General features: G+C 65.2%; 3 protein-coding genes across 3 annotated transcripts in view; all 3 read right to left on the bottom strand.

The window, feature by feature from the left end:
- Nucleotides 1-48: 48 nt before the first annotated feature.
- On the bottom strand, nt 49-5,948 carry CHLRE_17g735550v5 (uncharacterized protein). The gene is made up of 7 exons (XM_043072536.1): nt 5,359-5,948; nt 5,079-5,147; nt 4,842-4,928; nt 4,459-4,635; nt 4,079-4,191; nt 3,706-3,871; nt 49-3,544 (listed from the first exon to the last, which is right to left on the bottom strand). Exons 1-7 carry the CDS (start codon nt 5,491-5,493, stop codon nt 1,247-1,249), a joined length of 3,045 nt encoding a protein of 1,014 aa, XP_042914995.1. The 5' UTR covers nt 5,494-5,948; the 3' UTR covers nt 49-1,246.
- Nucleotides 5,949-6,891: 943 nt separating this feature from the next.
- CHLRE_17g735500v5 (uncharacterized protein) lies at nt 6,892-12,828 on the bottom strand. Its single transcript, XM_043072535.1, has 2 exons — nt 12,086-12,828; nt 6,892-11,622 (listed from the first exon to the last, which is right to left on the bottom strand). The coding sequence occupies exon 2, from the start codon at nt 11,444-11,446 to the stop codon at nt 8,330-8,332; it is 3,117 nt and encodes a 1,038-aa protein (XP_042914994.1). The 5' UTR covers nt 11,447-11,622; nt 12,086-12,828; the 3' UTR covers nt 6,892-8,329.
- A 668-nt stretch (nt 12,829-13,496) lies between these two features.
- The window catches only part of CHLRE_17g735450v5 (uncharacterized protein), an 11,912-nt gene continuing 939 nt past the window's right edge, over nt 13,497-24,469 (bottom strand). The window contains exons 3-19 of the mRNA XM_043072534.1: nt 24,244-24,313; nt 23,528-23,965; nt 23,160-23,285; nt 22,320-22,800; nt 21,940-22,081; nt 21,522-21,613; nt 20,984-21,114; nt 19,891-20,015; nt 19,528-19,653; nt 19,247-19,321; nt 18,849-18,981; nt 18,396-18,616; nt 17,935-18,214; nt 16,228-17,726; nt 15,739-15,888; nt 15,345-15,497; nt 13,497-15,064 (exon numbers count right to left, since the gene is read on the bottom strand). Coding sequence (XP_042914993.1) covers nt 14,768-15,064; nt 15,345-15,497; nt 15,739-15,888; nt 16,228-17,726; nt 17,935-18,214; nt 18,396-18,616; nt 18,849-18,981; nt 19,247-19,321; nt 19,528-19,653; nt 19,891-20,015; nt 20,984-21,114; nt 21,522-21,613; nt 21,940-22,081; nt 22,320-22,800; nt 23,160-23,285; nt 23,528-23,965; nt 24,244-24,313 — 4,539 coding nt within the window. The 3' untranslated portion in view covers nt 13,497-14,767. The remainder of the gene's footprint in view (nt 15,065-15,344; nt 15,498-15,738; nt 15,889-16,227; nt 17,727-17,934; nt 18,215-18,395; nt 18,617-18,848; nt 18,982-19,246; nt 19,322-19,527; nt 19,654-19,890; nt 20,016-20,983; nt 21,115-21,521; nt 21,614-21,939; nt 22,082-22,319; nt 22,801-23,159; nt 23,286-23,527; nt 23,966-24,243; nt 24,314-24,469) is intronic.

Below are 24,469 nucleotides of genomic sequence, written 5' to 3'. Positions count from 1 at the left end.
CTGCCCAAGATGACGCAGGCACATGACCAAGAGCCAACAGAGGATTCGGCGTTAGCGTCTTTACAGGAGTCTCCTCAAAGCCGCCGCATTATCCCTCGAAATAGCCATTGGGCGTGTGCCAGTAGTGCTGGCGGTGTCGCCCCAAGTGGAGGCCCACGCGGGCTCACACAAACCCTCTCTCGGTCAGCACGCGTAGTCACGCGTGTCTTGCTTGGTATGCATGTACAGGGCCGTAGGGCATCCGGGTCAAACCGACAGACATGTACCGCAACAGAAACCATTTGGCCCCGTTGCTGCCCTCCTGTATGGATCGACAGCCACACCCGCACTGGGACTAGCAGGCTTCCTCAGCCTCCCACTCCCAGCCAACTAACTTTGCAGTGCGCATCCCAAACTAAACTTGCAAACACATACCGTGCACAGCACTTCATTATAATACTCCAAACATGCTGTTGACTACTGCAGTTCAGCGTTCAGCTCTCGACACTGCTAGTGCGGAAACATGTCAGGCAGACGGCCTGCTAACACAGCGCGCGCGTTGCTGGTGCTACGACAGCCCTGAACCACAAAGAGAAGGAAGATAGACGTGAAGAGCTACGAGGTAGTTGGCATCTTATGCCCCACGCCCATGTTTGCTGGTGCCTGTGCGACCCGCCGGCCCGTGGTCGCTGTTGCCACTTCACACACACCTAGCATGCGTCCACCTAGTCCACTGCCACGACTAAAACAATCAATTAGTGGTCGCGGAACTTAGAAATCAATTGTGGAAAGCATGCTAGTATGCTAGTGCCACAAGGCCTGTGCGCGGGTAAGCCTGTCATTGCAACACGCACTCGCAGCCTAGGCTCATGGTGGCAACCCTTGCTCGCCGCAAATCAATGAGGCGGCGTTGTCAAGGCCGTTTACGTAATGTTGTTATGTATACTTGCATGACAAGGCGAACAAGCATCGCCCCCCGTGGTCATCGTGTAAGCACTCGTGCAGTTCCCTGTCGAGTGTGGAGGGCCCTCTGGCTGGCTAGCTAGCTAGAGGGCGCCTCTCGCTCAGTACCAAGTACGGCATCTCTCCACACTAGTACGGCATCGTTCCACACAGTACCATGAACGTCTCTCCCTCTCCAATCTCCACGGCTATGCACAACCACTGGCCGGGACATACATGACGCTGGCTGCGCGCCTGTGCGATCAAGTGCCTGCTGCCAGACACTTTCTCCCGCCAGCTCGCCTTCTAGCCACAGCAGTCACAATCACGACATGGCTGCCGTGGCCGCCGCCAGCTGCTGCTGCTGCTGGGGCTGCTGCTGGAACCACGTCGCCGCCACCTGCCGGGCAGCCCGCTGCAGCTCGTCCTCCTCGCCTGAGCCCGCTCCAGCGGCAGCAGCGTCATTTCCGCCCACCACCACCAGAGCCTGCGTCGGCGGCGCGCCGCCAACGCTGCCAGCGGGCAGCTTCCGGCTGCTGCCGATGCTCACGTAAACCAGGCCGTCGCCGTCGTGCACGCCGCCGCCGCCGCTGGCACGGTCCATGGGCACGGCGCCGCCGGCGGATGTCGACGCGGGCGCCGCCGCCGGTGGCGCAGGGATTACCAGCGGAGTGTGCGCGTGTGTGTGCGCACGCGAGTGCGAGTGGAGGGTGGCCTCAAAGACGGCGGCGCGCGGCGTGGCCTCCTGGCTGCTGCCGCACTGCGCCGGCGCCGGTGTCGCCGCCGCCGACGTGCCCTGCTGGTGCTGCTGAAACTGCTGGTGGGCCATGCCGAGCAGGGCCGCGGTGACAGCCTCCGCCGTCAACGCGCCTTGGCAGCAGGCGATGGCGGGGCCGGTCGCCTCCGCCGTTGTGCGGCGGCTGGCGGTTAGGCTGCTGCTGCTGGGACCGGCGTGCGCGCCAAAACCCACAGGCGTGGTGGTGGAGGCGTGGGAAGCCGAGTCGCTGCCGGCAGCCGCCGCTGCCGTCATTGCCGTAGAAGCGTGGTGCAGGATGTGGCTGGCGAGGCTGGCGGCGAAAGCAAAGGGCGTAGCGGCGGACTGGGGTTCGTGCGGGGCCTGCTGGACATAGGGCGCCGCGCCGCCGGTGGAGGCGGTGGCTGCCGCGGCGTTGCGGCGCGCTACCGACAGAGGTGAGTGGGGGCTGTGGCAGCTGCTGTGCACGCAGCTGCCGCTGGCAACCGGCGTGGCCGCGGCCGCGGCGGCCGGCGCAGCGGCGGAGCCGCAAGCACCAGTCTGAGACGCACCAACGTCGGCGGCCTCCTCCATTTGAACATCCGCCGTGCCGATCGCGGCGGCCCTGGCCGCCGCAGCGCTGACTGCCGACGGCGCCGTGGGAGCCGGCGACGCCGCGGCGGAGGCGGCCGTGACGCCGCCATCTGTGCTGCAGTGCGCATGCTGCTGCTGTTGCTGTTGCTGATGCACGACTGCGATGCGCATGGCTTCTTGCAGCTTCGCAATGACGCCCTGGATCTGGTCTAGCGGCAGCTTGCTCAGGTCCAACAGCTGATGCTGCTGCAGCGCCCTCAGCTGTTCGTTCAGCTGCCGGACTGCAGGGTCCGGATGCGACTCAGCAGCAGCTGGAGCGGCCGAGGCAGCCGGCTGGTTGTGTGGTTGGTGCGGCTGCGGAGCCTGTGGGTGCGAGTGCGGGTGCGGGTGCGGGTGTGCCTGCTGGTGCTTGCCTGTGGAGAAGGTGGGGATGGAGAGCGTGGCCTGGGGCGCGGCCGGGGCTGCTGGCGACGACGCCGCCTGGGACGGTGGCGTGTTCAGCGCCCCGTGCGAGCCGTGGTAGTGGTAGGAGGAGTGGTAGGCGCCGGGGTGCGGGTGGCTCGCCGCCATGGCGTGCACGTGATGCTGGTGTGCCGCGGCCGCTGCTGCTGCTGCTGCAGATGCTGCTGCCGACGCCTGGGTGTAAGGCAGCGTGGAGTAGGAGGAGAGCAGCATGGGGTCGGCAGCGGCCGCATGCTGCGTGGCGGCAGCTGCGGATGCCGACGGCTGCTTTCCCGCGGCGCAAGGCTGCTGCTCGAGACCGTGGGCGACAGCGGTCCGGCCTGCGGCGACGGAGCAGGTCGCGTCGCCGCCCGAGGTACTAGGCTGTTGTTGCTGCTGTGCCTGATGCGACGTAGTGGCATGCACAGACGCTGACGTCATTGCCGCCTGCGCCTGCGCGTGCGCGCTGCCGTAGGGCGAGTACGCCGCGGCGGCGCCGGCGTAGGCGTGCACGTGCGCCGCTGCGTGGGAGTAGGCCGTCGCCGAGAGGGAGGACGCGGTCGCCGCGCCACCCGCCGTCGCGAGCGGGCTGCAGCCCGTGTGCTGAGCGTGCTGCGGCAGGGGGTGGTAGTAGTGGTGGGCGCTGGCGGAGCTGACCGCGTGGGCGTGCTGGTGGTGCAGGTGCGCTGACACGCAGGCCTCCGGATCCAGGATCCAGGGGTGTGCCAGCAGCTGGCGCACGGTGGGCCGGTCGCCGGGGATGGGCGCCAGCAGCCGCCGGATAAAGTCGCGCGCGGGGTGCGACATGCCGTGCGGGAAGGGCGGCGGCGCGGCGGCGATGATGCGCGCCTCGGCCTGGGGTGGGGGAGCGGGAGGGTTGCAGGAGTGGTGAGTTTCAGGTTCTGGCGCCGCAACACACAGGAGGACGCAGCTGGACAGGAGTCCGTACATGTACGCCCATGCACAATGCAAGCATACCGGCCGCTTCCAGCAAACCACGCAATACGGCACGGTACCTGGTATCGGCAGTCGGAGGCGTAGGGCGGCAGGCCGGTCAGCAGCTCAAAGGTCACCACGCCCACCGCCCAGCAGTCGGTGGCGAAGCCGTAGCGCGCGGGCGTGGTGGGGCCGGGCGCCATGCCCATGTGCTGCTTGATGGGGCAGCGCAGCACCTCGGGCGCCCTGTGCATGTGCAGGCAGAGACCGGGGCCACCAGGTCAGGGTGCGCGCTGCAACAGCCGGCATCCTGCTCGCTACCTGCTGCTGACAAAAGGTGTTTCTAGCACCTGCAGCAACAGGAACAACCACGCTTCCGCACCCGCACTCCCACTGCACCCGCACTCCCACTGCACCCAAACACAACGCCCCCGCGGCATCATAGTGACCCACATGTAGTCGAGTGTGCCCACACGGCTGACGGGCCGCTCCTCCACCATGTTGATGGCCAGCCCAAAGTCCGCCAGCTTGACGGTGCCGTCAGCCGCGAACAGCACGTTCTCCGGCTGTAAGAAGGGCGGTGCCAGCAGGCGGGCGCCAAGTGAGACGCGGTCCGCAAGAGACCTTCCCAAGACAACAGTACAGTCCCTCCCCCTCCACGCAGGTGCTCCTACCTGCTGCAGGCCGCCCCGGGCCGTTTCGGTCGCAGCCCCGACCCCGATCCCTACCGCCATCTTCAGCCAGTGCAGCGCATCCCTTCCGCTCCTTTGCACACACACACACACACACACACACACACACACACACACACACACACACACACACACACATACCTTGACGTCGCGGTGCACGATGCCCCAGCGGTGCAGGTACAGCAGCGCCTCCAGCAGCGGCCGCAGCACCGTCTTCACCACCGTGGCCTCGTCCGCGCGGCCGCCGTGAGCCGCCATCAGCCCCAGCAGGTCCCCGCCGGGCGCGTACTCCTGCACCAGCACCAGCGTCTGGCCCTCCTGTTTACGGTGGAGAGGGATTCGGGTTGGTGAGTTGGGAAGTGTGATGGGGTTCGGGTTTTGGGATCTGGGTTTAGCGGGGCGGGGGCTTTTCAGCCAGGTGAAGAAGTGGGTGCCAAGCCGCCGCGGCATGTGAGTGCCGGCGTAGGTGGTGCGGGATACAACTGGGTTGGGGGCACAAGCGGGCATCAGAAAGGCGCCCGCACCTGGAATGCTGCGAAGAGGTGCACGATGTTGTGGTGCTGCAGACTGCTCTGGATGGCCACCTCCCGGTACATTTCATGTTGCGCAACCTGCAACCAAAGTGTTACACACGCGCATATATCAGATTCAGCTGTGTTATGGCGCTCGGTGCCGCGGGGTAGCTCAACCGACGCAACACGGCACCGACAGGGACGCGACCCCGGCCCAGTCCCCGCCGTCTCCCACCAGCCCCTGCTCACGTCGGGAGCCTTGTTTACGTCGTTGTACACTTTGAGCACCACCTCCATGCCAGAATATCTGCATGTAGCCTGTCAGGGAATGCGAAAGGAGCTGCGAGTGAGGCATGAAGGCGACGCTAGCATCATGGTTTTCGTCTCCCGCTTGAATACGTGCACAACCATATTCCATGAAGAATAGAGTAGAAGCGCCTATATCTCAAGCCAAATTTGCAGTCCGGAAACGGTAGCGTCGCAAAACGGGCCCTGGCACAAGCGGCTAGCCCGTAGCATTGCGCCCTACCGTGTACACTTGGGCCGCGTATCCACTGTATAATGTGTTTGTTATACGGTAGTCCTGAAGCGTCCATGACTGCCGGTCCATAGCGCCGGGCAAATTCGGTGAGCATGCAAGGACCCTGGTCCCTGTCTCCTCCATGGCTTCGAGGTTGATAAATCAGCTTTTCAAGATGCCGCTACGGCGGCACTCGGCGCCAGCCTTGAAGTTCCCAGACGACAGCGAAAGTAAGGGCTGCAGCAGACCTTAGCTCGCGACTTGTAGGGGCTGCAGGCAGAATTGCGTTCAAATTGTGCATAAGCTAATGTGGTACATAGTTGTGAATATAGGTCCAGTAGGTACTCGCAGGCAAGAAGCCGAAGCTTGCAATGGGGCAGCAACCACCGGCGGTTGCGGATGTAGTGTGGCAGCAGCGCTCAACCATGCATAGCAATGTTTGCGTCTGCACGAGAGGTAAAGTTGGTTGTAATTGCGCTGCGCATTAGTATTACAGGGCCATCCGGCGCTGACCCAAGTCGGCCGGAAATGCCAAGATGGCGGATAATGGACCCAACAACGCCGCGACGCCGAGCAGCTAGAAAATGTGCACGCTATATGCGTAGGACATTGACTTGCATCGTCACGACGTGGCGGGCGCTTGCTCACGTGATGGGTGCAACCTCTGGGCATCGTGCAACCATCACGCAGCCGCACGATGCTGCCCGCCCGCTTGTCTCAGGCCCCCACCCAGCGGCACAATGCACAGGGCAAGCAGTGTCACGTCCTGCGCGCGGCTATTTTAAAGCTGCACGAGGACTGCACCTTTTCCCCAGCTGCTGTGCTTTGTGGGCGGCACCTTGCAACTTCGCGGAATGCAAACGCCAAACGCACCGTTCCCTCACCCTGGGCTTGTGGATTGCGCCAACCCCGGATACACCTCTAAGAATAGGTTCTCTGGACCCTCAAACCAAGGCTCTAGGGTTGCTGCAAGGCGTGCCAGGCTTCAGGCACCGCTGAGGGGTTGCGCGCGGAACACTGCACGCAGCAAAGCGCAGGCACACACGCAGGGGCCCTGGCACCCTTGCACACACGGGCAGGGGTGGACACTGCACACGTTGGCTATCAGCTCGCTCCCGGGGGCACAGCGTGGGGGCACAGCCCCAAAACACCACCGATGCCCATCACGGCTTGTGGGTGCGGCGGAAGCACACACACGTCATATTGCTGGGCAGAGGAGGTGGGGTACGGGGTCTTGGTACGCGTGCGTTCTGCGGCACTGGGCGGAGGGTGCCGTGTCGGTCCACTGTGAAACTGCCTTGGCAACGTGCCGCCAGGCGCCCACACGCACCCATTGGCTAACTGGCTTTCACGCGCTTGTGTTACTACTGCACGACTGGTGCTGGTGGGCATGCAAGGGCAAGGGCAGGCCACTGCGGTGCTACAGCGCTGGTTGGCAAGCATGGAAACCGTCAGGTGCTGCGTTTGTGGTTGCAGACAAAGGCGCCCCCCCGCCGACCCCCCAACCTCGATGGCGGTAGACGTCTTCTGCTGCGCGCAAAATATCATGTCTGGTTACAGCGTCAGTCAGCCGCGAGGTGCCGCGTCTCAGTCGAGTGCATTTAGCTAGCCCACCGCACGCGAACCTCAGGCAGAAGGGATTCGCATTCCCGATCTGCTTCAGGCCTTTGCACCGTCACCCCGTACTCAGGGGCGCCTAGCCAGCATGTGCCTTGCAGCCTTGCTGCTTAGTTAGCTAATGATCTAGTCCCCCCACACCGCGTATCGGCCCCTCCCTCCTCCCGTTGCAGCACGTGGAGGGGCCTTCGTCTAGTCGCTAGCTGGCATCCGGCAGTCGCTACGCCATAAGCAACCTCCCCCGTCAAGGAACAAGGCATGCCCGAGCTTCGCTAGCTGCCACCGCCTCTCTAGAAAGCGTGACCCTGCAGGGTGCAGGGCCCACTGGTCTAGTCCTCAACCCGCGCTAAACGCGGCCTGGCTATAACTAGGCTAGGCCACCAATCCGTCAACGTCCACACCGGACCTGCACGCGTCGAGCCCAAGCCCCTTTGCCTCCTCTTGCAAAGCAAGCGTTCCTCGTCAGCGCCAGGGCGGTCAGGAGCCAAGTCAAGGGCGGTCGTTGCGACGTCGTTGCCTATCACGCACTTACCACTGCCTATCACACACTCTCGACTGCTACAAGTCAGGCAGAGACCATGGTCAAGGACGCAACAGCGCTAATCAATTAGTGTGTCAGTTTTCAACCTAGGGCCACTAGTTGCCAAGAAGCTCTAATCAAGATTGGGCGCAGGGTTTAATCAAGGGCTACTCAAGATTGAATGGTTGTTGGGCCCTCCAAGCCTGCTGCCCGCCGCTCCTGTCAAGATGCCAAAGCCAACTGCTTTCAATCCAAGCAGGCTTGCAGCAAAAGTACACACGCACACAATACAACACAACAGCCAGTCCAGCTCATGCCGCCGGACCTCTCAAGCGGGGCTCACTTTTGGGCTGCGAATCACACAGTGTCCAAAATGCGTTGTATCGCGCGGGGGCCGGCACGCCTGCCGTGGACGCTTGCCCGGCGCCTTCGCGGTACCTGGCTGCTACAGCCTCCTGCTTTTGACTGATAAGTCACGCAAGCACAAACACACACGCACACGTGTACAAAAGCACACGACGCCCTGACACCCCTCTACCGCCCTGGGCGGCTGTGCCTGTCCCGCTATGCCCAGCCGTAGTAACCCAGCCAAACAAAGCTTCTTCTTCTCTTCCCCAACGTGCGTGTGGGCGTACAAAACAGTCTCACACACGCGCGCGCGCGCGGTCGATGCGCCGTGCGCGCGCTCACCGAGGGTGGTCGACCAAAATTGCGTTGTTGCTGCTGCTGTATCAGTGTCGCCGCAGAGTCCCGCGGACCCAAAACTAGGCCTTGCCTTGCGTTGCCCTGTCCTCGAGTAGTACACTTGCAGGCCAGATGCAGCCTTGAGCAAGAAGCCCAATCTTAGGCGCCAACGCCGGTACTGGATCCCGAGATCGAGTCCAGCAGGGCCACCACCTTCAGGGCGGCGTGCAGGCTCTTGGCCATCTGGACCTCCTGAGCCGTCACGCCCGGCAGCGCCAGCGTCACGGCGGCGGCGGCGGCAGCAGCCGCCGAGGACTCGGCACCGGCCGCCGCCGCGGCGGGCGACAGGGCGCCGGCCGGCAGCGGAGCGGCCGCAGCGGCAGCGGCCGCAGTGGCCTCGCCGGCCAGCAGGGCCAGCGCCTGCTGCAGTGCGGCCAGCGAGGCGGGCGTGATGCCGCCCATGCCGGCGGCGGCGGCGGAGATGGCGTTGATGGCGGCGGCATCCGGGCTGGTGGCGGCGGCGGCGGCGGCGGCGGCCGCGTTGGCGGCGGCGACGCGGGCCAGCTCGGCGTCGACCTGCGCCTGCTGCTGAGCAGCGTCAGCCGCGGCGGCGGCGTGGGAGGCGTCGACGGCGCTGACGGCGGCGGCGGCGGCCTTGAGCAGCTCGGTGGCGTCGCTGACGGCCGCGCCGCCGGCGGCGGTGTTGCCGTTGGAGCCGCCGCTGCGAGTGCTTGACGGCGAGGCCGGCGGCTCGATGGGCGACAGGGCGCCGGTGGCGGCGGGCGTGCCGGCCTCCGACTGCGCGCCGCTGCCGCTTGCGCTGCTGCTGGTGGCGGGGCAGGCCGACACAGCGTCGGGCGACGGCGGCTGCACCTGCAGCTTCGGCGCGTCAGCAGCCGCGGCGACGGCGGCAAACGTGTTGGCCGGCGCGGTGGCGGCAGTCGCAATGGAGGCGGATGCGGCGCCGTCGCCGGCGCTGCTGGGGTTGCCCTGCTTGGCCAGCGCCGCCAACGTTGTCAGCAGCGACGCCAGCGACGCCAGTGAGACCTCACGACTGTCGCCAGCGCCGCCGCCAGCGGTGGCAACGGTGGCGGCGACGCTGGGGGCGGCGCTGCCGTACACTTCGCTGCCGAAGGCCCCGCTGCCGTACACGCCGCCGGCGGCGGCGGCGGCGGCGGCAGAGGCCGCAGAGGCAGCGCTGCCCGCCGCCGGGAAGCCCGGCACATGCAGCTGCGGCATGCCAATGAAACCGGCGGCGGCGCCGGCGGCGCCGCCAAACAGGGCCGCGTACGGGTTGCCGTACGCCGCCGCCGCAGCAGCGGCGGCGTAGGCCTGACCCATGGGTCCCATGGCTGTCAGCTGGTCCAGTTGCTGCTGCAGCAGCGTCACCTCATCCGGCGGCGTGGGGCAGAAGTCCTCATCAATGGCGGCGGCGGCGGCAGGGGCACCGGCGCCGCTGGCGCCGCGCTGGTAGACCGCAAAGGGCGAGCGCACTTCGGGCATTGCGGCCATAGCGGCGGCGACCTCGGGCGTGGGCGGCTGCGGTACCGGCGCGCGCGGCGGCGGCGGCGGCGGAGGAGGAGGAGGAGGCGCGCCGCCGCTGCCGGCGCTCACATGGCGGGGAGGCGGGGGAGGCGGCGGCGGAGGCGGAGGCGCGGGAACGCCAGCAGCGGCACGGGGCGTGACGGCGCCGCCACCCAGCGCGCGGACGTAGGCACCGCTGCCCATGCTGGGCAGGCGGCCGGCGCCGCCAATGCCGATACAGCCGGCGCTGTCGGCCGGGGTCAGCGGCGGCGGCACTGCCGCCGCACCCAGCTGCTGGCTGCCCGAGTAGCTGGAGCGGCCGTTGCCGAGCGGCGAGGGACTGCGCATGCTGGCGGCGGCGGCGGCGGGCGCGGCGGCGGCGCGCGGGCTGCCGACCTGCGCAGCATTGGCGGCGACCGCGGCGCCGACGCGAAGCGCCGCCAGCGACTGCAGCTGCGCCGACAGCTCCAGCGCCGCGGCGATGCTGCTGTCGGTGCCGTCAGCCAGCGCCGCCGCCACGAGCTTTTGAGCCTCCTCCAGCGTCGGCGGCTTGAAGGCGGCGGCGGCGGCGGCGGCGCCGTCGATGACCGAGGCGATGTCGAGGCCGGCGCCCTCGGCGGAGCGCGGCGGCGGCGGGGGAGGCGGCGGCAGGCCGGCGGGCGAGTACGGCATGCCGCCGCCGGCGCCAGTGCCGGCATACATGGCCGAGCTGGACGAGCGGCTGCGCAGCCTGGCGGCGCCGTCGGCGTCGCGCGGCGGCGGCGGGGGAGGCGGCGGCAGCATGCCCATCGCGCGCGGCGTGCCGCCCTTGCTCGACGGCGGCGGCGGGGGAGGCGGCGGCGGCGGCCAGGAGCCATCGGCGACGGCGCCGCCGTTGCCGGCAGCGCCGCGGGAGTTCTGCGTCACAAGCACGGCACCGTCGCCCACGGAGGAGAGTGTGCCCAGGTCCAGCGGCGGGCAGAACGGCGGCGGGGCCTGGCCGCTGCTCATGCTGCCGTCGCGCGGCGGCGGAGGCGGCGGCGGCGCCGCCGCGAAGCTGCCGCTGCCGGCGCTGTTGCGGCGCACAAAGCTGCGCGCCAGGACGGCGTTCCGCAGGCTGCCGTCGCTGGTGAGCTTGGCGGCGCCGTCACGCGGCGGCGGCGGCGGCGGCGGCTGGCCGGCGGCGGCGTAGTAGCCCTCGCCGGCGCCATAGTCGGAGCCGGCGGCGACGCGGGCGTGGGCAGGGCTGCAGTGCGGCGAAGCGCTGGGGCTGGACGCCAGGCGCACCGGGCCGGACGGCGACAGCGGCAGCGGCGCGCAGCCGCGCGGCAGGCCGGCGGCGGCGCCGATGCTGATGCCGCCCACGCCGCCGTATCGCATGCCAACGGCGGCGGAGCGGTCCGGCACGGAGCGCGTGGGCTGCAGCCCGCCGTCGTTGCCGTACATTCCGTTGCCGGTGGTTGGCGGGCTGGGCTCGTAGGCCCAGGGGTTGACGGCGGGGATGACCGCGGCCGAGGTGGACGGCTGTAGCAGCTGCGTGGGCAGCGCTGTGGGCTTGTACGCGGGCGGCTTGGCCGGCAGTAGCTTGGCGGGCTGGTCAAACTCGATGGCAAAGGTCAGATCCGCGGGCAGCAGGCTCTCCAGGCTGACGTCAGCGCCGCCGCCGTGCGGGCCGCACTCGTACTGCTGATGCTGCACCTCGGCGAAGGCCGAGGGTGGGTGGTGCTGCATGCCGGCGCCGGCTGGCGCCGGCGCAGACACCTCAGTGGCCATTTCCGGGTGTCCGCGCTGCGGTAAGATGGGTGGATATAGATAGCTGTTGCGGTGGAGGTGGCGGCCGGAGGGCTTTGTTTCGGGACGAACGACACCGGCTGAGTGGAGGTTGGGCGGGGGATGATGGCGGGTGGTCGAAGAGCTGGCGATGTCACAGGAAAGATGTGTGTGTCAGCCTGCGCGGTTGGGGGTAGACGGGTGCAGCCGAGGTGGTTAGACTGATTAGATGCAGTCGATAGCGGGCAGTCCGTGCTGCTGTTGGGAGCTGGTTGGTAGGGGCGGAGACATCCTGACATGAGCGGTGCCCTGCTCGCCGTGCCATGCTGTGAAACTGCAACAAGGCGCCCTAAGCGACGGCATCCGAAACCAGCTGAGGTGATGAACCATGTGCGTAGTACCCATTCAACCCGGCCGCTGGCAAAGCTTGCAACGCAAGCGACAGGCCTGCCTTTCTGTCGCCGGCCATGCCCAGCGCAACCGACGGGACTAACCGCGTCGGACCTTTCCCAGTTTCGAAGGCTGATAATGCGCAGGCTGTGCAATTAGCAGTGCATAGCTCGAGTGTCACCCAGCCCCATCGCGTGCCCTGCCCCGCAACTGCATGGCCAAAGCGTTGTCCACGCCGGGCCTGCGACCCACCTCAGTGGTCCCGGCCGGCCACTACCGCATATGACCGTGTTGATGTGCAGAGTCCTTTATCCAGCGCAGACGATGAACGGGCGAGGTATTGCCAAGGGACGTGGCAATTTCGCTACGGACTCTCTGGCGCACTACGTGTCAAGGGCAAACCCTCGAGCCGCTGCGATTGGATGTCACTAAAAACACGAATCCATAGGTCTGAGGATTCAATGATGACGATGGGAAGGAATGAGAGAGACGTGAAGCTGGTCGGCAGGTTCGGCAGTTTGGCTTGCGGGCTAGCGTCGTGACCTAAATTAATCGCTGTAGTCGTAAAGCCTATGAGCGCAAAATTCTATGCGCCGCTAGTGTTCTGCTGTGGGTAGGGCAGAGAGCTTTAGGGCTCTGCCGCCCGCCAGTTGGGCGACCCCAGTTGCGCGGCCCATGCACGCGCTCCTTCCCCGCTCCCACTCAGGCTGCGCTCCTCACTCGCCTTAGCAACGGCAGACGGCTGAATTCTTTGCGCTACTCAAGGATCAACTCGCTGTAAAGTATGTATGACGGATGCCCCGCGTAATCCTGCGTTGGCTCTTGAGTTTCAGGCGTCCTTCGCTTGTAGAGTGTACAGCATTGCCGCGGTGAAATATGTGAATTTCAAGAGCAGATAATAACCACTATATATCAGGACAACGCTCAAGCGTCCACTCGGCAAACCGAGCTCCCCGCAGTTCGCCCATGATTTGCCTCCAGTCACCTTGAGTAGGTTAATCCATTATCAATGGACGACTTGCCATGGAAAGCTGGACTTTCGGGCGGCTCTGGCGCAACGGGGTGTCGGATGGCGGGAATGGGTAGCCCGGCCGCTTAGAGGGTCTATGTGCCTTCGCCACCAGTCATACTGCCATGATGAGCGTTTGGAGGCTCTGGATTCGGCCAGGGTGGCAGGGTCATCCAGGCTCAATGCGCACGCATGGGCATGGTTTCCGTGCACCTACGCTTGAATTATGGGCAGAGTGGCCAGGCTTCGCGTGGCATCCCGGACCTCACGTCCCTTGCTGGTCTGAATGAGAGTGGCGGGCGTCAGCCTAACTCAGCGTTCCTGTTGGTTTGGTATGGGGAACTGGGTATCGCCGCAACGGGCAAGGCCGGAATCTTCCGCTGTTGCTTGGCCTGAGCCACCGAGCTGTGGGTTATGCACTTGCGCTCACGACTCGCACGTACGTTGCAAGTCGCGTGCCTTGGTGTGTGTGACCAGCCACGGCAGAGGCCGGACCAGGCCGGACAGCAACCGAAGGCAGGGCCGAACCAGAGCTGCAGTTGCACGGTCGGAAGAGGGGCGGGGTGGCAAGGAGCACCACGATCCGCCATGCTGGTTGGGTAGCAGAGGACTGAAGGCAAGGAAGCTGCAGGGAAATCAAGGCAGTGGGGCAGCATACTGTTTGCACAGATGCACAAAGGGGAGGCTTCCACCCAGTACCGCACCCGTGAGAACAAGCCATGCACGCCTTCCTCGGCCAGCCGCTACTGACACTACCCCCGCCCGCCCCCCCCCCACACACACACAAACACGCACAATGCCGCCTGCGCTATCACCAGTTACAAGTGAGAGGATTCCCAACAGGCTATGACAACGTCCTGATCCCTGACGCGAGTGGCCCCGTGTGGCCCGGATGTCCCTTTCCAGTCCCAATGATGGCCAGCTAGGCCCGGGCGCCTGGCGGGATGGCGGATACGTCACTCTTGTAACCAACAACAACAACGTCACTCGCCCCACCCCAGTCACACAAAATGCTTTAGCAGCCGCATGGCAGCAACGTGCGGCCATGCGGGAGATGAAAACTCATGCATGCATATGCACCATCAGCAGCAGGGACAGTCACAACCTACGGCGCCCCTTATAAGCGCGAAATTGCGCGCGCCTGCAACACAAGGGCGTCTCAACTCACAAGTCCGCATCTACGCGCGCCAACCGACAGCGACGAAAGCATTTCTGGAGGGCCCACGAGCATCCCGGTTGCCTCCTTGCAGGGCTCCTGCGATTTCCCTACCGACTCCGTTCCCCTGTCTACATTCCACAAACACATTATCTTGGGTGTGCTGAGATGCTTACCCCGGGGCCGGCGGGCTATGCGCGGACAACACACGCCAAACAGCACCCCTGCAAAGCGACCATCTACCAGCACTAGCCCCTCGCAACAAAGAAGTTCCCAAAAACATTGCATTGCATTCAAAGGATCGCTAAGCATGAATGCCTCCCGAAGCACACAGCTTCACCGTTCACCGTGTTATCGTACAACCCACATCCTGCAGCTGGTCACCGCAGGCCGGCACCAATAAGTACTACCAGGCCCCTATCAGGCACCTGCACCTGCACCTACACCTGCACCTACACCTACATCCGCATATACCTGTGCGCGGTACACACCTGCGCACGCCTGTACACACCTGCATGCGCACGCCTGCATGTGCACCACGTGGATGGGCCTTGCTGCGCCTCGAACGGCTGCTCGGCAGCGGCCTGCAAGCTCAACCAAGCCCTGCCATTCAGCTCCACCAAGCCCTACCGTCTAGCTCCACCAAGCCCCACCGTTTAGCTCCACCAAGCAAGCCCTACCTTTTCAGCTACGCCGATCCCTACCATTTAGCCCCACGCACCGTCATGCTCTACCATAAAAACTATGCCGTACCGAGGAGCGATGAGCCCTACGCCACCAGCCCCTGCACCGACAGGTTGGGGGTGTAGAGCGAGGAGGTGTTGAGGGAGCCCTCTACAACCGACAGCCGCGCGCCCGCCGTCACGCCAAACCACTCCACAACCAGCAACTGCCGGTACTGCGAGGAGGAGGAGGAGGCGGCGGCGGCGGCGGTCGTATTGCTGCCGCCATTGGAAGCGGAGGTGGGGGCGGAGGCGGCGGGAGGCGGTGTGAGGGACGTGGCGTTGGGCGCCCGGGGGATGCGGTTCAGTGGGTCCCCGTACGACAGCGACAGGGAGTAGAAGACCTGTGGGTAGGCGCGAGGCGGGATGGGGTGGGGCGGGGTGGGGGGATAAGGCAGGGGGAAACGGTGTTGGATGAGGCGGCGCAATGGGTCATCGGGGAGCAGGAGCTGGCAAGCGTTCAGCCCCCTCTCAGTTCCGTCCACCGCTCTCTGCCTTCCTCGCCCTACCACATACGTACGCCCCCCGCCCGCACAGCCCCGTGCCCCCCAGCCCTGCTTCTTCCAATACGGCGCCTCCCGCCGCCTCCCGCCGCCTCCCTCCTCCTCCCCTCCCCTAGCTCACCCGCTGGCCGCCCAGGTATACGGCTGTGTTGAGGGAGCCCGCACTGCGCACCGCCACCAGCCCCGCCGCCAGCCCTGCCGCCCGCCAGCCCCAGCAGCGCACGTAGAGCTGCGTGCCCAAGGCGCTGGAGGGCAGCTCGGCCGGGAAGATGTCCTGCGCGGGCCGGATGGGTTTATTTGGAATGATTGCTTGTTGGGTGGACAGGTTTGGAGCTGGATACGGTAGGTGTGGATAGGCAGGCTACGCGCAAGTAAGTCCGGTAAGATCAGGTAAAGCGCCGCTCATATCAACAATAAAGCGCAAACAAAAGAATTGCGACCAGCCAGGGAACAGAGGGCCGCAGCGGTAGCAACAGCAGCAGCAGCGGCAGTAGCAGCAGGCGCACGCCACTCACTGAGAGGCGCAGAGTGAAGTTGTAGCCGGAGGGACAGAAGGTGCCCACGGGGCCCGGGCAGGGCAGGTAGGAGGCGCGCGGGTGCGGCAGGCTGAAGGACAGCGGCGGCGGGCCGGAGCTGGGGTCCTGAGGCCGCGGCAACTCCTGGACCTGGAAGCGGCGGGACAATGGCAATCATGGCACCCGTCAAAAACCAATGTGCTTCTTTCATTTCGTGTGTGCGCCATCCAGGTCTGTTGCTGCGATGGCCTTTTCAGTGAGAGAGCATAATGAAAAGGCAGGCGCACGGGCAGCAGCAGCAGTGCGGCACCCTGGCCGAAAAGTCAAGACACACACACACACACACACACACACACACACATATACACACATATACACACACACACACACGCGCACACTGCCTTTGCGCAATGTTTTCCTTGTGCTCTTTAACACACGCGCACGCGCACACGCACACGCACACGCACACGCACACGTACACGTACGCACCTGGCCCGGTCCCGCCAGTGACACCGCATTGGAGCGCCACACGGCGCAGCGCATGGATGCCGGCAGCAGCAGCGTGCTGTTGGTGGTGTTGGTGGTGTTGGTGGTGCTGGTAGTATTGGTAGTGCTGTTGGTAGTGCTGGTGGTGTTGCTGTTCCCAGCGGCACCAGCGGCTGCTGCTGCTCCCCCTGGCGGGATGCGGTACCACAGCGTTCCCGCCAGCAGTGGGGACAGCCGCTGGTACACCACAGGGCCCGACGGCGGCGGAGGCGGAGGCGGCGCCGCCACTGGCGCCAAGGCGGAGGCGGCCGAAGTGATGGTGGAGGCGGTGGAGGAGGTGGGGTTGGTGGGGATGCAGGCGCCCCACTGCACCACCAGGGCCGCGGCAGCGACGCTCCGGACCGCAAAGCGCAGCTGCAGCGCGTACGTCGCCGGCTCCGTGAGTTGCGGCGGCGCCGCCGTCGCGTTGCTACTGCCGCTGCCGCTGCTGGTGCTGGTGCTACTGCCGGAGCTGGGGGTGGGGATGGCGCGCAGGGCGGCGAGGGAGATGCACGGGGACAGGCGCGTCGAGACCGTGCCGCTCAGAGCCGGGCTGCTACTGCCGCTGCTGCTGCTGCTGCTGCTGCTACTGCCGTCCACCACCTCCGCCACCAGCATTCCACCCAGGTGCAGCGAGCAGAAGGAGCAGGTGATGCGGAACTGCAGCTGGGGGGCCCCGGAGCTGCTGCTGGTGCTACTGCTGCTGCCATCAGCGCCAACAGGCGGCGGCGCGCGGATCCAGGCCAGCGCTATGCCGTACACAGGTCCGGCGACGGCAGCTGCCGCCAGACCGAAGTCGTCAGTCCTGTCGCCAACCGCCGTCACATTTGCAACAGCCGTCGCGTTAGAGCTGCCGCTGCTGCTCGTGCCGTTGGTGGCAGTAGCAGTGGCATTAGCAGGCGCAGGAGCGGGATCGCCAGTAGCAAAGGCGCCTGCCAGGGCTGCGGACAGTGATCCGGGCGCCGTGAATGACAGGTCGTCAACGAATGAGCTGTAGGGGTAATACGGGTTCAGCCCGCCACGGTTCGTGTCCTCCGTGACACGCGACAGCAAGAAATCCGGATCCCAGCCCGCCGCCACGCTCAGCGCCGCAGCCGCCGCCGCCGTTGCGTTGCCGCTGCTGCTACTGCCGATGTCACTGTCATCGTCTGCTACAGCCACGTCCATGGATGCCGGCCGCCACAGAATCTGGAAGCCGCCGGGGGCGGCGCCGGACTCGGGGAGGGTGGCGGGCGCGTGTGGCACGGCGATTGGCCGAGCCAGGGAGCCGCGGCCCAGGTAGCCGTCGGGCAGGGGGCCGAAGGCGCGGGGGCTGGAAGGTAGGGCCCAGTTCAGCTCCAGCGCGGGTGGAGCGGTTGGGGTGGTGGTGGTGGCGGTGGTGCTGGAGTTGGAGTTGGAGGTGGCGGAAGTGGAAGTGGTGTTGGGTGGGGCCAAGAGGTACAGGACCTCAAAGTCATACCAGCCTGCGGGAAGGGAGCGGGGCCGAGGGCGGGTTTGGGTGCGAGCGCGGGGACAAAGGCGGTCTTGGCTTGGGGAGTTAGCGCGCGCGGGGGAAAGGAGGACGTGACAGGTAGGGTGCGAGATCGATGACGAGAGGCGCGCGTAGCGTGGCGTGCCGTACGTGCTTCCCACCACATTCCTGGCACCGCTAAGAACAAAGGCGCAACTCGCCTGCCGTGGGCGCCTGCAACACCGCCTCCCGCACCACATCCGCAGTAGCACCCGGGCTGCTGCTGGCGTTGGCAGCAGTAGCAGCTGCAGCAGCCGTCGCCGTCGCCAGCCGCCAGTCCAGCCGCCGCTGGCCAACCGTAACCGCCAGCCGGGCCGGCGGCGCTGACGTGGCCAGCCGTACGCCGTACACTCCCGGAACCGGCAGCCGCAAGTGGCCCCGTACGGCAACCAGCACGCCGGCGCCGCCATACTTGAAACTGGTCAGTCGGGTGCTGGCGGTCTGGTGGGCGGGACGCGGTTTCATTTTTTTTGGGGGGGGGGAAGGCGGGAGCGACAACGGGACAATAACAAACTTGTGTGATTTAATCGTTGAACTTCAAATCAGGCAATGCGCATGCATAAGAAAGAGAAAGAGTTTGCCATTGCTGTAATATCCACTCGCCATGCATTAACTCACGCACCCGCACGCTGGATCCGAAGGGCGTCAGCCCCAGCGTCGTCAATGCGCCGCCGCCGCCACTACTGCTGCCGCTGCCGGCGGCGGCGCCGCCACCTGCTGCTGCTGCCTCTGCTGCTGCCGCCGCCGCCAGCTGCTCGGTACTCAGGCGGTAGTAGTCGTCTGACAGGCCGCGCAGCAGCACACCGGAGGCGGCGCCCACGTCGAGCGGCATGGGCGTCAGCACTGTGGGGGCCGGGGCCGGGGCCGGGGCCGGGGCAGGTGCAAGGGAAACGCGTGGTGTAATTGTGTTGATAAGCGCATGGGAACGTGGGATAGATGGATCAGCTGCAGAGCTAAAGCCCATGCCAACAACAGCTTGACCTCGAATGCAACACAAATACAACCTCCTTCCGCATAAACACGCACACACACATGCACATGCATATCGTCGCACTCAATACCATATCCCACTCACGCGTGGCGCCTGTGCCCGCCAGTGCCGCCGCCGCCTGCACCGCGCGGGCCGTGTTGAGCGTGCGGCCCGACGCCACCGGCAGGCCTGGCTGCGGGTCGCCGCCCTCCAGCAGCAGACTGCGGGCGCGGACCGCCTGCGCGCGCGTTTGTGTGTGTGTGTGTGTGTGTGTGTGTGTGTGTGTGTGTGTGTGTGTGTGTGTGTGTGTGTGCATGTGTGCATGTGAGTGTGCGTGTGTGAGCTACGGCGTTTGGTTAAGCCGTTGCTACTGCTGGGTGAAGGGCCAGATGGGAACGCGTCTCATGCTGGAAAGCACAGGCCCCGGTTTCTCACCCCCCCCAACAGACACGCACACGCACACACGCACACACACACATACACACACACACAATTAGCCCCACCTGGAAGTAGTTGCCGTCCACGGCGCCCAGGGCGGATAGCACCAGCGCCGCCGAGCCGGACACAAGCGGCGTGGCCTGTTAGACAATGTTGGGGCCGTTGCGGGTTTGCTGAGGTGTTGGGCTCGCAGGCGTTTAGGGTGGCGGCTGGCTGGCAATGTATACACCGACACACACACACACACACACACACACACACACACACACACACACTCACGCAACACAATCACACACACGTTCACGTGCATACGCACGCACACACTCATACACGCTCTCACACCCACCATGCTGCTGCCGGTCTTGTCGCCGTACGTGGCGCCCGGTAGTGTGCTGACGATGCGGGACCCGGGGGCGGCGAGGTCCACTGTGGTGGGGCCGGTGTTGGAGCCCACCCAGCGATTGGCCACGATCTGCGTGTGTGTGTGTGTGTGTGTGTGTGTGTGTGTGTGTGTGTGTGTGTGTGTGTGTGTGTGATCACTGTCGTGGCAACCCCGCCTCCTGCCCCCTCCTCCCCGCCCTGTCCCATCTGCACGCTCCCGCCCGCCCACAGCTCCCAGCCTCCCACCCACCCAACCCATCCGCACCTCGCCTACCCCACCTCCGCCTCCCACCCGACCTAACCCACACCGTATCCGTATCTCGCTCACCTCCCGCCATATGCCGCCCTGGGTGTTGCTGGCAGCCACGCACAGCACGTTGGGCAGGTCCAGGGTGCAGGGCAGGTAGGGCATGCCCACAGCCCGAGCCCGGTCCAGGTTGGTGTCCTCGTTGCCTGCAGCGCAGGAGGGGCGCGAGGGCAGGGAGTGAGCGCAGGGAGGGGCGGCGTCACGAGTTGCATGAGAATTGAAGGTTGCGGTGGGTTTGGGGGGGGGCGTTGGGAAGGGGTATGTGACATACTGACATGTCGGCATGTGGGTTTGCGTGGAGAGGGGGCGAAGTGAGGTGTGGGTTAATGTGTGTGGTGGATTTGGTTCCGGATGTGGTTCCGGACCCTGCTGACACGCTCGCCGCCGCGCTCTGGCGAGACGCACAGCAGCAGCACATATACAAGCAGTCTCTCCGAGCAGTCTCACGCCTCACATAGACACACGTACCTCACACCCCCAGGGTTGGGTTTGGTTTAGTTTGGGCTGGTATATACAACCCCTCCCCCCCCACCCCCACCCCCAGGCTGGCAGTGCCTGTGGGGAGCCGTACGCGGCCCGCACACTGCCCAGAACCCCGGCATCTCTCCCCTAACCGGCCCCCATGCCGCCCACATCTGCCTCTTAACCCTTGCCTCACGCCCTCTCTGCCTCTTTCGCCGCCTGGGCTTGTGTGTAGTCTTATCTTTGTTATCCCTTCTTTATCCTACTGCCGACACGCCTCGGCCCTTTCACTGTGCCCTGCCCTTCCGATTTTTGCCTTGCCCCTTTCCCACATGTCGTGCTCCTGGCCCGACGCTCCCTACCTGGCGTCGGGGCTACTTTCCTGGTCGCCAGGTAAGTCGTGGGTTTTGCTTGTCGCGTCCGCGTGCCTGTCTTGTGCTGTTGTGCGCGTCACCGAGCCCGGGCGGCGACATTTATCGCCGGCGCCGCTCGCCCTGCTACTCCGCGACGCCTCGGCCCACATCCCATAAGTATTATCGCTCGCAACTAACGCCTCTGCCTGCACTCCCGTTTTCGTTAATTTTGGTTTAGTTTGGGCTGGTATTTACAACCCCCCCCCACCCACCCCCCCCACACACGCTCTCTCCCTCACCCGCCGCCGCCACCAGCAGCACTCCCTTGTCGGCCAGGGGTCGTACGGCTCGCTCGTACAGCCGGGTCTCGGCAGCCGCCTGGGCTAGGTCGATGGCGTCGGGGTTCAGCGTGGGCTGGTAGGGGCCGAAACTGTGACAGGGGAGGGCGAGGGGAGGGAGGGAGGAAGGAGGGGCGTGTGTGTGTGTGTGTATGTGTGTGTGTGTGTGTGTGTGTACGAGTGTGTTTGGGCATGTGCGTACGTGCGGAGGGGGAGGGCGACAGCACGGTGTGTGTCACACCACCACACCCCAAAACTGTTGTCCTGCCCGATGCCGCCACCCACCACCCTCCTGCCACGCTGCCACACTGCCGCCGGTCTGCCCACCCGCCGCACCCCGCGCCCCATCCTCTGTGAATGGCTTATCCCACCTTCCATTCTCTCCAGCCTCGCAACCCCCGGTCGTTTTAGTTGGTTTTGGCTTGGTTTGGGCTGGTATTTACAACCCCCCCCATCCTCTCCAGTACACGCACGCAATGCCTGGATCTCCAGCCCCCACCTGCAGCTGACCACGTGCGCCCCCATGCGATGGGCGTAGTCGTACGCCGCCACGATGTTGCTGGCCCAGAAGTTACCCTGGGGGTCGGAAACCTGCGGGTAGTGGGGGGGGGGGGGCGAAGGCAATGGGGCGGGTTGGAGATGGCAGGGCGGCGGCGGCGGGTGATACGAGTGACCCGGGGCCGCATCGGATCCTAGCATGGGTTGTGCCACTGCGCGGGAGTGCCAACACGCCACGCGTATACCGTCCTCTACTGCCATTTTGGGCTTGGATTGACAAACGGTAAGTGACACCCCCGCCCTCCCACCCGCCCACTCCCATACCCTACAGTGCGACTGCTTCCTCACGGGATTGGTTTAGAGTCAACCCACCCGCCCACACACGCCCCCCCCCCACACACACCCAAACCCGCACACACCTTGAGCGGCATGACACGCACGCCCGGCGCAATGCCCGAGCCGCCCACTCCATTCCCCCTCACGGCGCCGATGATGCCCGCCACGTGCGTGCCGTGACCCGTGTCGCCCGATTCGGGCCGCGGGTCGGGATCGGAGCCGCACCTGTGAGTGTGTGTTTGTGTTTGTGTGTTAAAGAGCACAAGGAAAACAGTACGGTGTGTGTGTATGCGTGTGTGTGTTGACATGTGTGTTATATGTCTGTGTTCTTACGGGCAACAGAACGAGTGTGTGGAAGAGCACAAGGGAAGGAAGCACGCAGGACTGTGACGCATCAGTGACGCATTAGTGTTACGGGTGCTGGGAGCGACAGCAACCGCAGCCGCATTCAGCGGAGGCGCACCTGCCGGGCAAATACACCTGGTCCACTGGGGCCGAGTCCAACAGCCGCCGCCGCCCCTGCCCCTGGCTGCTACTGCTGCCGCCACTGGCACCCTCTTTGGTGGCAGCGGCCGCGGCAGTAGCGGCCTGCTGGGCGTGTTGCAGGGACTCGGTCGCCTCCAGGGCCTCGCTACTGCCAGCTCCCCACACAGACCCCAACAGAGCGCTCAGCAGCCTTCGGCCGCCGTGGGTGGCGGCGGCGCCGCTCACGAGCCGGCGGCCGCTGGTCTTCCGAGCCGGCGGCGGCGGCGCGCGCTTGGGCGGCGGCGGAGGAGAGGGCGGCCGCGGGCGCGGCGGCGGCGAGGGCGGCGGCGGCGGCGAGGGCGGCGGCGATGGCGGCGCGGGCGGGCGCGGCGGCGGTGAGGGCGGCGGCGGCGGCACTGCGCGCCAGTCTGTGGAGCAGGGCCCGGCGAAGTCGTATCCAAACGCGTCGTCCACAAAGCCTGCGACAAACCAGTGGAGATTCATTTTGAAGAGCGTAGGTTGTCATAACAGGCAGGTAGGTAAATGTACCCGTATCCACTTGTGTGACGCTGTGCATATGGATGTCCACCCAAGCCTCACCAAGCCCCGCCAATGATCTTCAGGATTACCACGACTCCTCCACACGCCCTGTGACACGTACGCTGGTTCAGTCCCAACGCCAGCAGCGCCCGGGACCCGGCGCCTGCCAATGCCCCCCATTCACTCCCAACCCCCGGACCGCTACTGCCCGGGACAGTTACCACCGGCACAGTTACCGCCCGGGACCGCTACCGGTGACTACTAACTACCGTACTATTAACAACCCGCCACGACGCACCGTTGCCGTCGTCGTCAATGCCGTTGTTGGGCACCTCGCCGGTGTTGACCCACAGGTTGGGCGCCAGATCGGGGTGGGCCAGGTCCACGCCCGTGTCCAGCACCGCCACGATCACCTCGCGCACGCCTGCAGGAGCGTTAATTAGTAAATTGGTTGCAAACATTTCGCGATTGTGGCTATAATTTTCTCGGTGTAAGAAAGTGGCCACTGGGCTAGATACGGGCCCAAGTGTTGGGCCTCGATCGCCATACAGCATGGGTGTGCTCACCCGACCTGAAAGTCGAAAGATCAAGACAGCCGTGAGAGCGCACCCACTCCACCGAGACAGCAACACAGCAGCGAGGAACACAGCAGCAGAGCGCACCCACCACTGGTCACCCGCCACGCCTCTGCCGCGCCCACAGCGTCCAGGTGCCACTGCGACGCCTGCAGCGGGTCGGCCGCAACGGCGCCGCCGCCGCCGAGTGCGGTGGAAGACGGAGACAAAGACGGAGACGAAGACGGAAACGGAGACGGAGATAAAGATGGAGACGGAGATGAAGACGGAGACGGAGATGATGACGAAGACTGGGCCTGGCGGCGCTGCTGGTCAGCGGCAGCGTCCTGCGCAGCTGCCGCCGCCGCCGCAGCCGCCGCAGATGCAGCCGCACTGGCCGCGGCTGCCGTGTAGGAGGCTGGGTCTCCGCCCGCCGCGGTTAGGTCGTTGGCACTGTAGTCGGTTGGCGGTTGGGGCAGGCCGTTGAGTCCCTCCAACTGCTGCACCCAGGACCCCGCCACGAAGTCGTTGATGAGCAGGTCTAGCTTGTCTGAAGGGGTTGGGATGGGAATGGAGGGGGAAGCGAGGTGGTTTTCACAGATCCCAGTCAGAAGCAAATAGACACCAAGATGCCAGGGGGTCGTCGTTCGTGGAGATGGGGTAGGGGGAGGGAGCCGAGGATGGGCGTTGGATTTGGGGCTCGGGCACATCGGTCTCAACAAATTCGTACCCGCATACTCCAATACTCCCTCTCGTTCGGAGTTTCTGTTTGACTCCCTCCGTCTCTCCTACCCACCCTCTACTTCTCCCACACGGCCCACCCCTTACCTGCGTGCTGTTCTTGCAACAGCTGCTTGACCTCCTTGAGAATGGGCAGGTCGTCAAAGTCGAGGAGCTCCTGTGCGTGTGTGTGTGTGCGCATGTGATGTGTGTGTGTTAAAGAGCACAAGGAAAACGTTGCGCAAAGTGTGTGTGTGTGTGTGTGTGTGTGTGTGTGTGTGTGTGTGTGTGTGTGGGTGTGTGTGGGGGGGGGAGGGGGAGGGATGCCCCACGG

Source organism: Chlamydomonas reinhardtii, chromosome 17 (genome assembly GCF_000002595.2).
Source record: "Chlamydomonas reinhardtii strain CC-503 cw92 mt+ chromosome 17, whole genome shotgun sequence".
NCBI classification, from domain to species: domain Eukaryota; kingdom Viridiplantae; phylum Chlorophyta; class Chlorophyceae; order Chlamydomonadales; family Chlamydomonadaceae; genus Chlamydomonas; species Chlamydomonas reinhardtii.
This window is presented reverse-complemented; position numbering and strand designations above follow the sequence as displayed.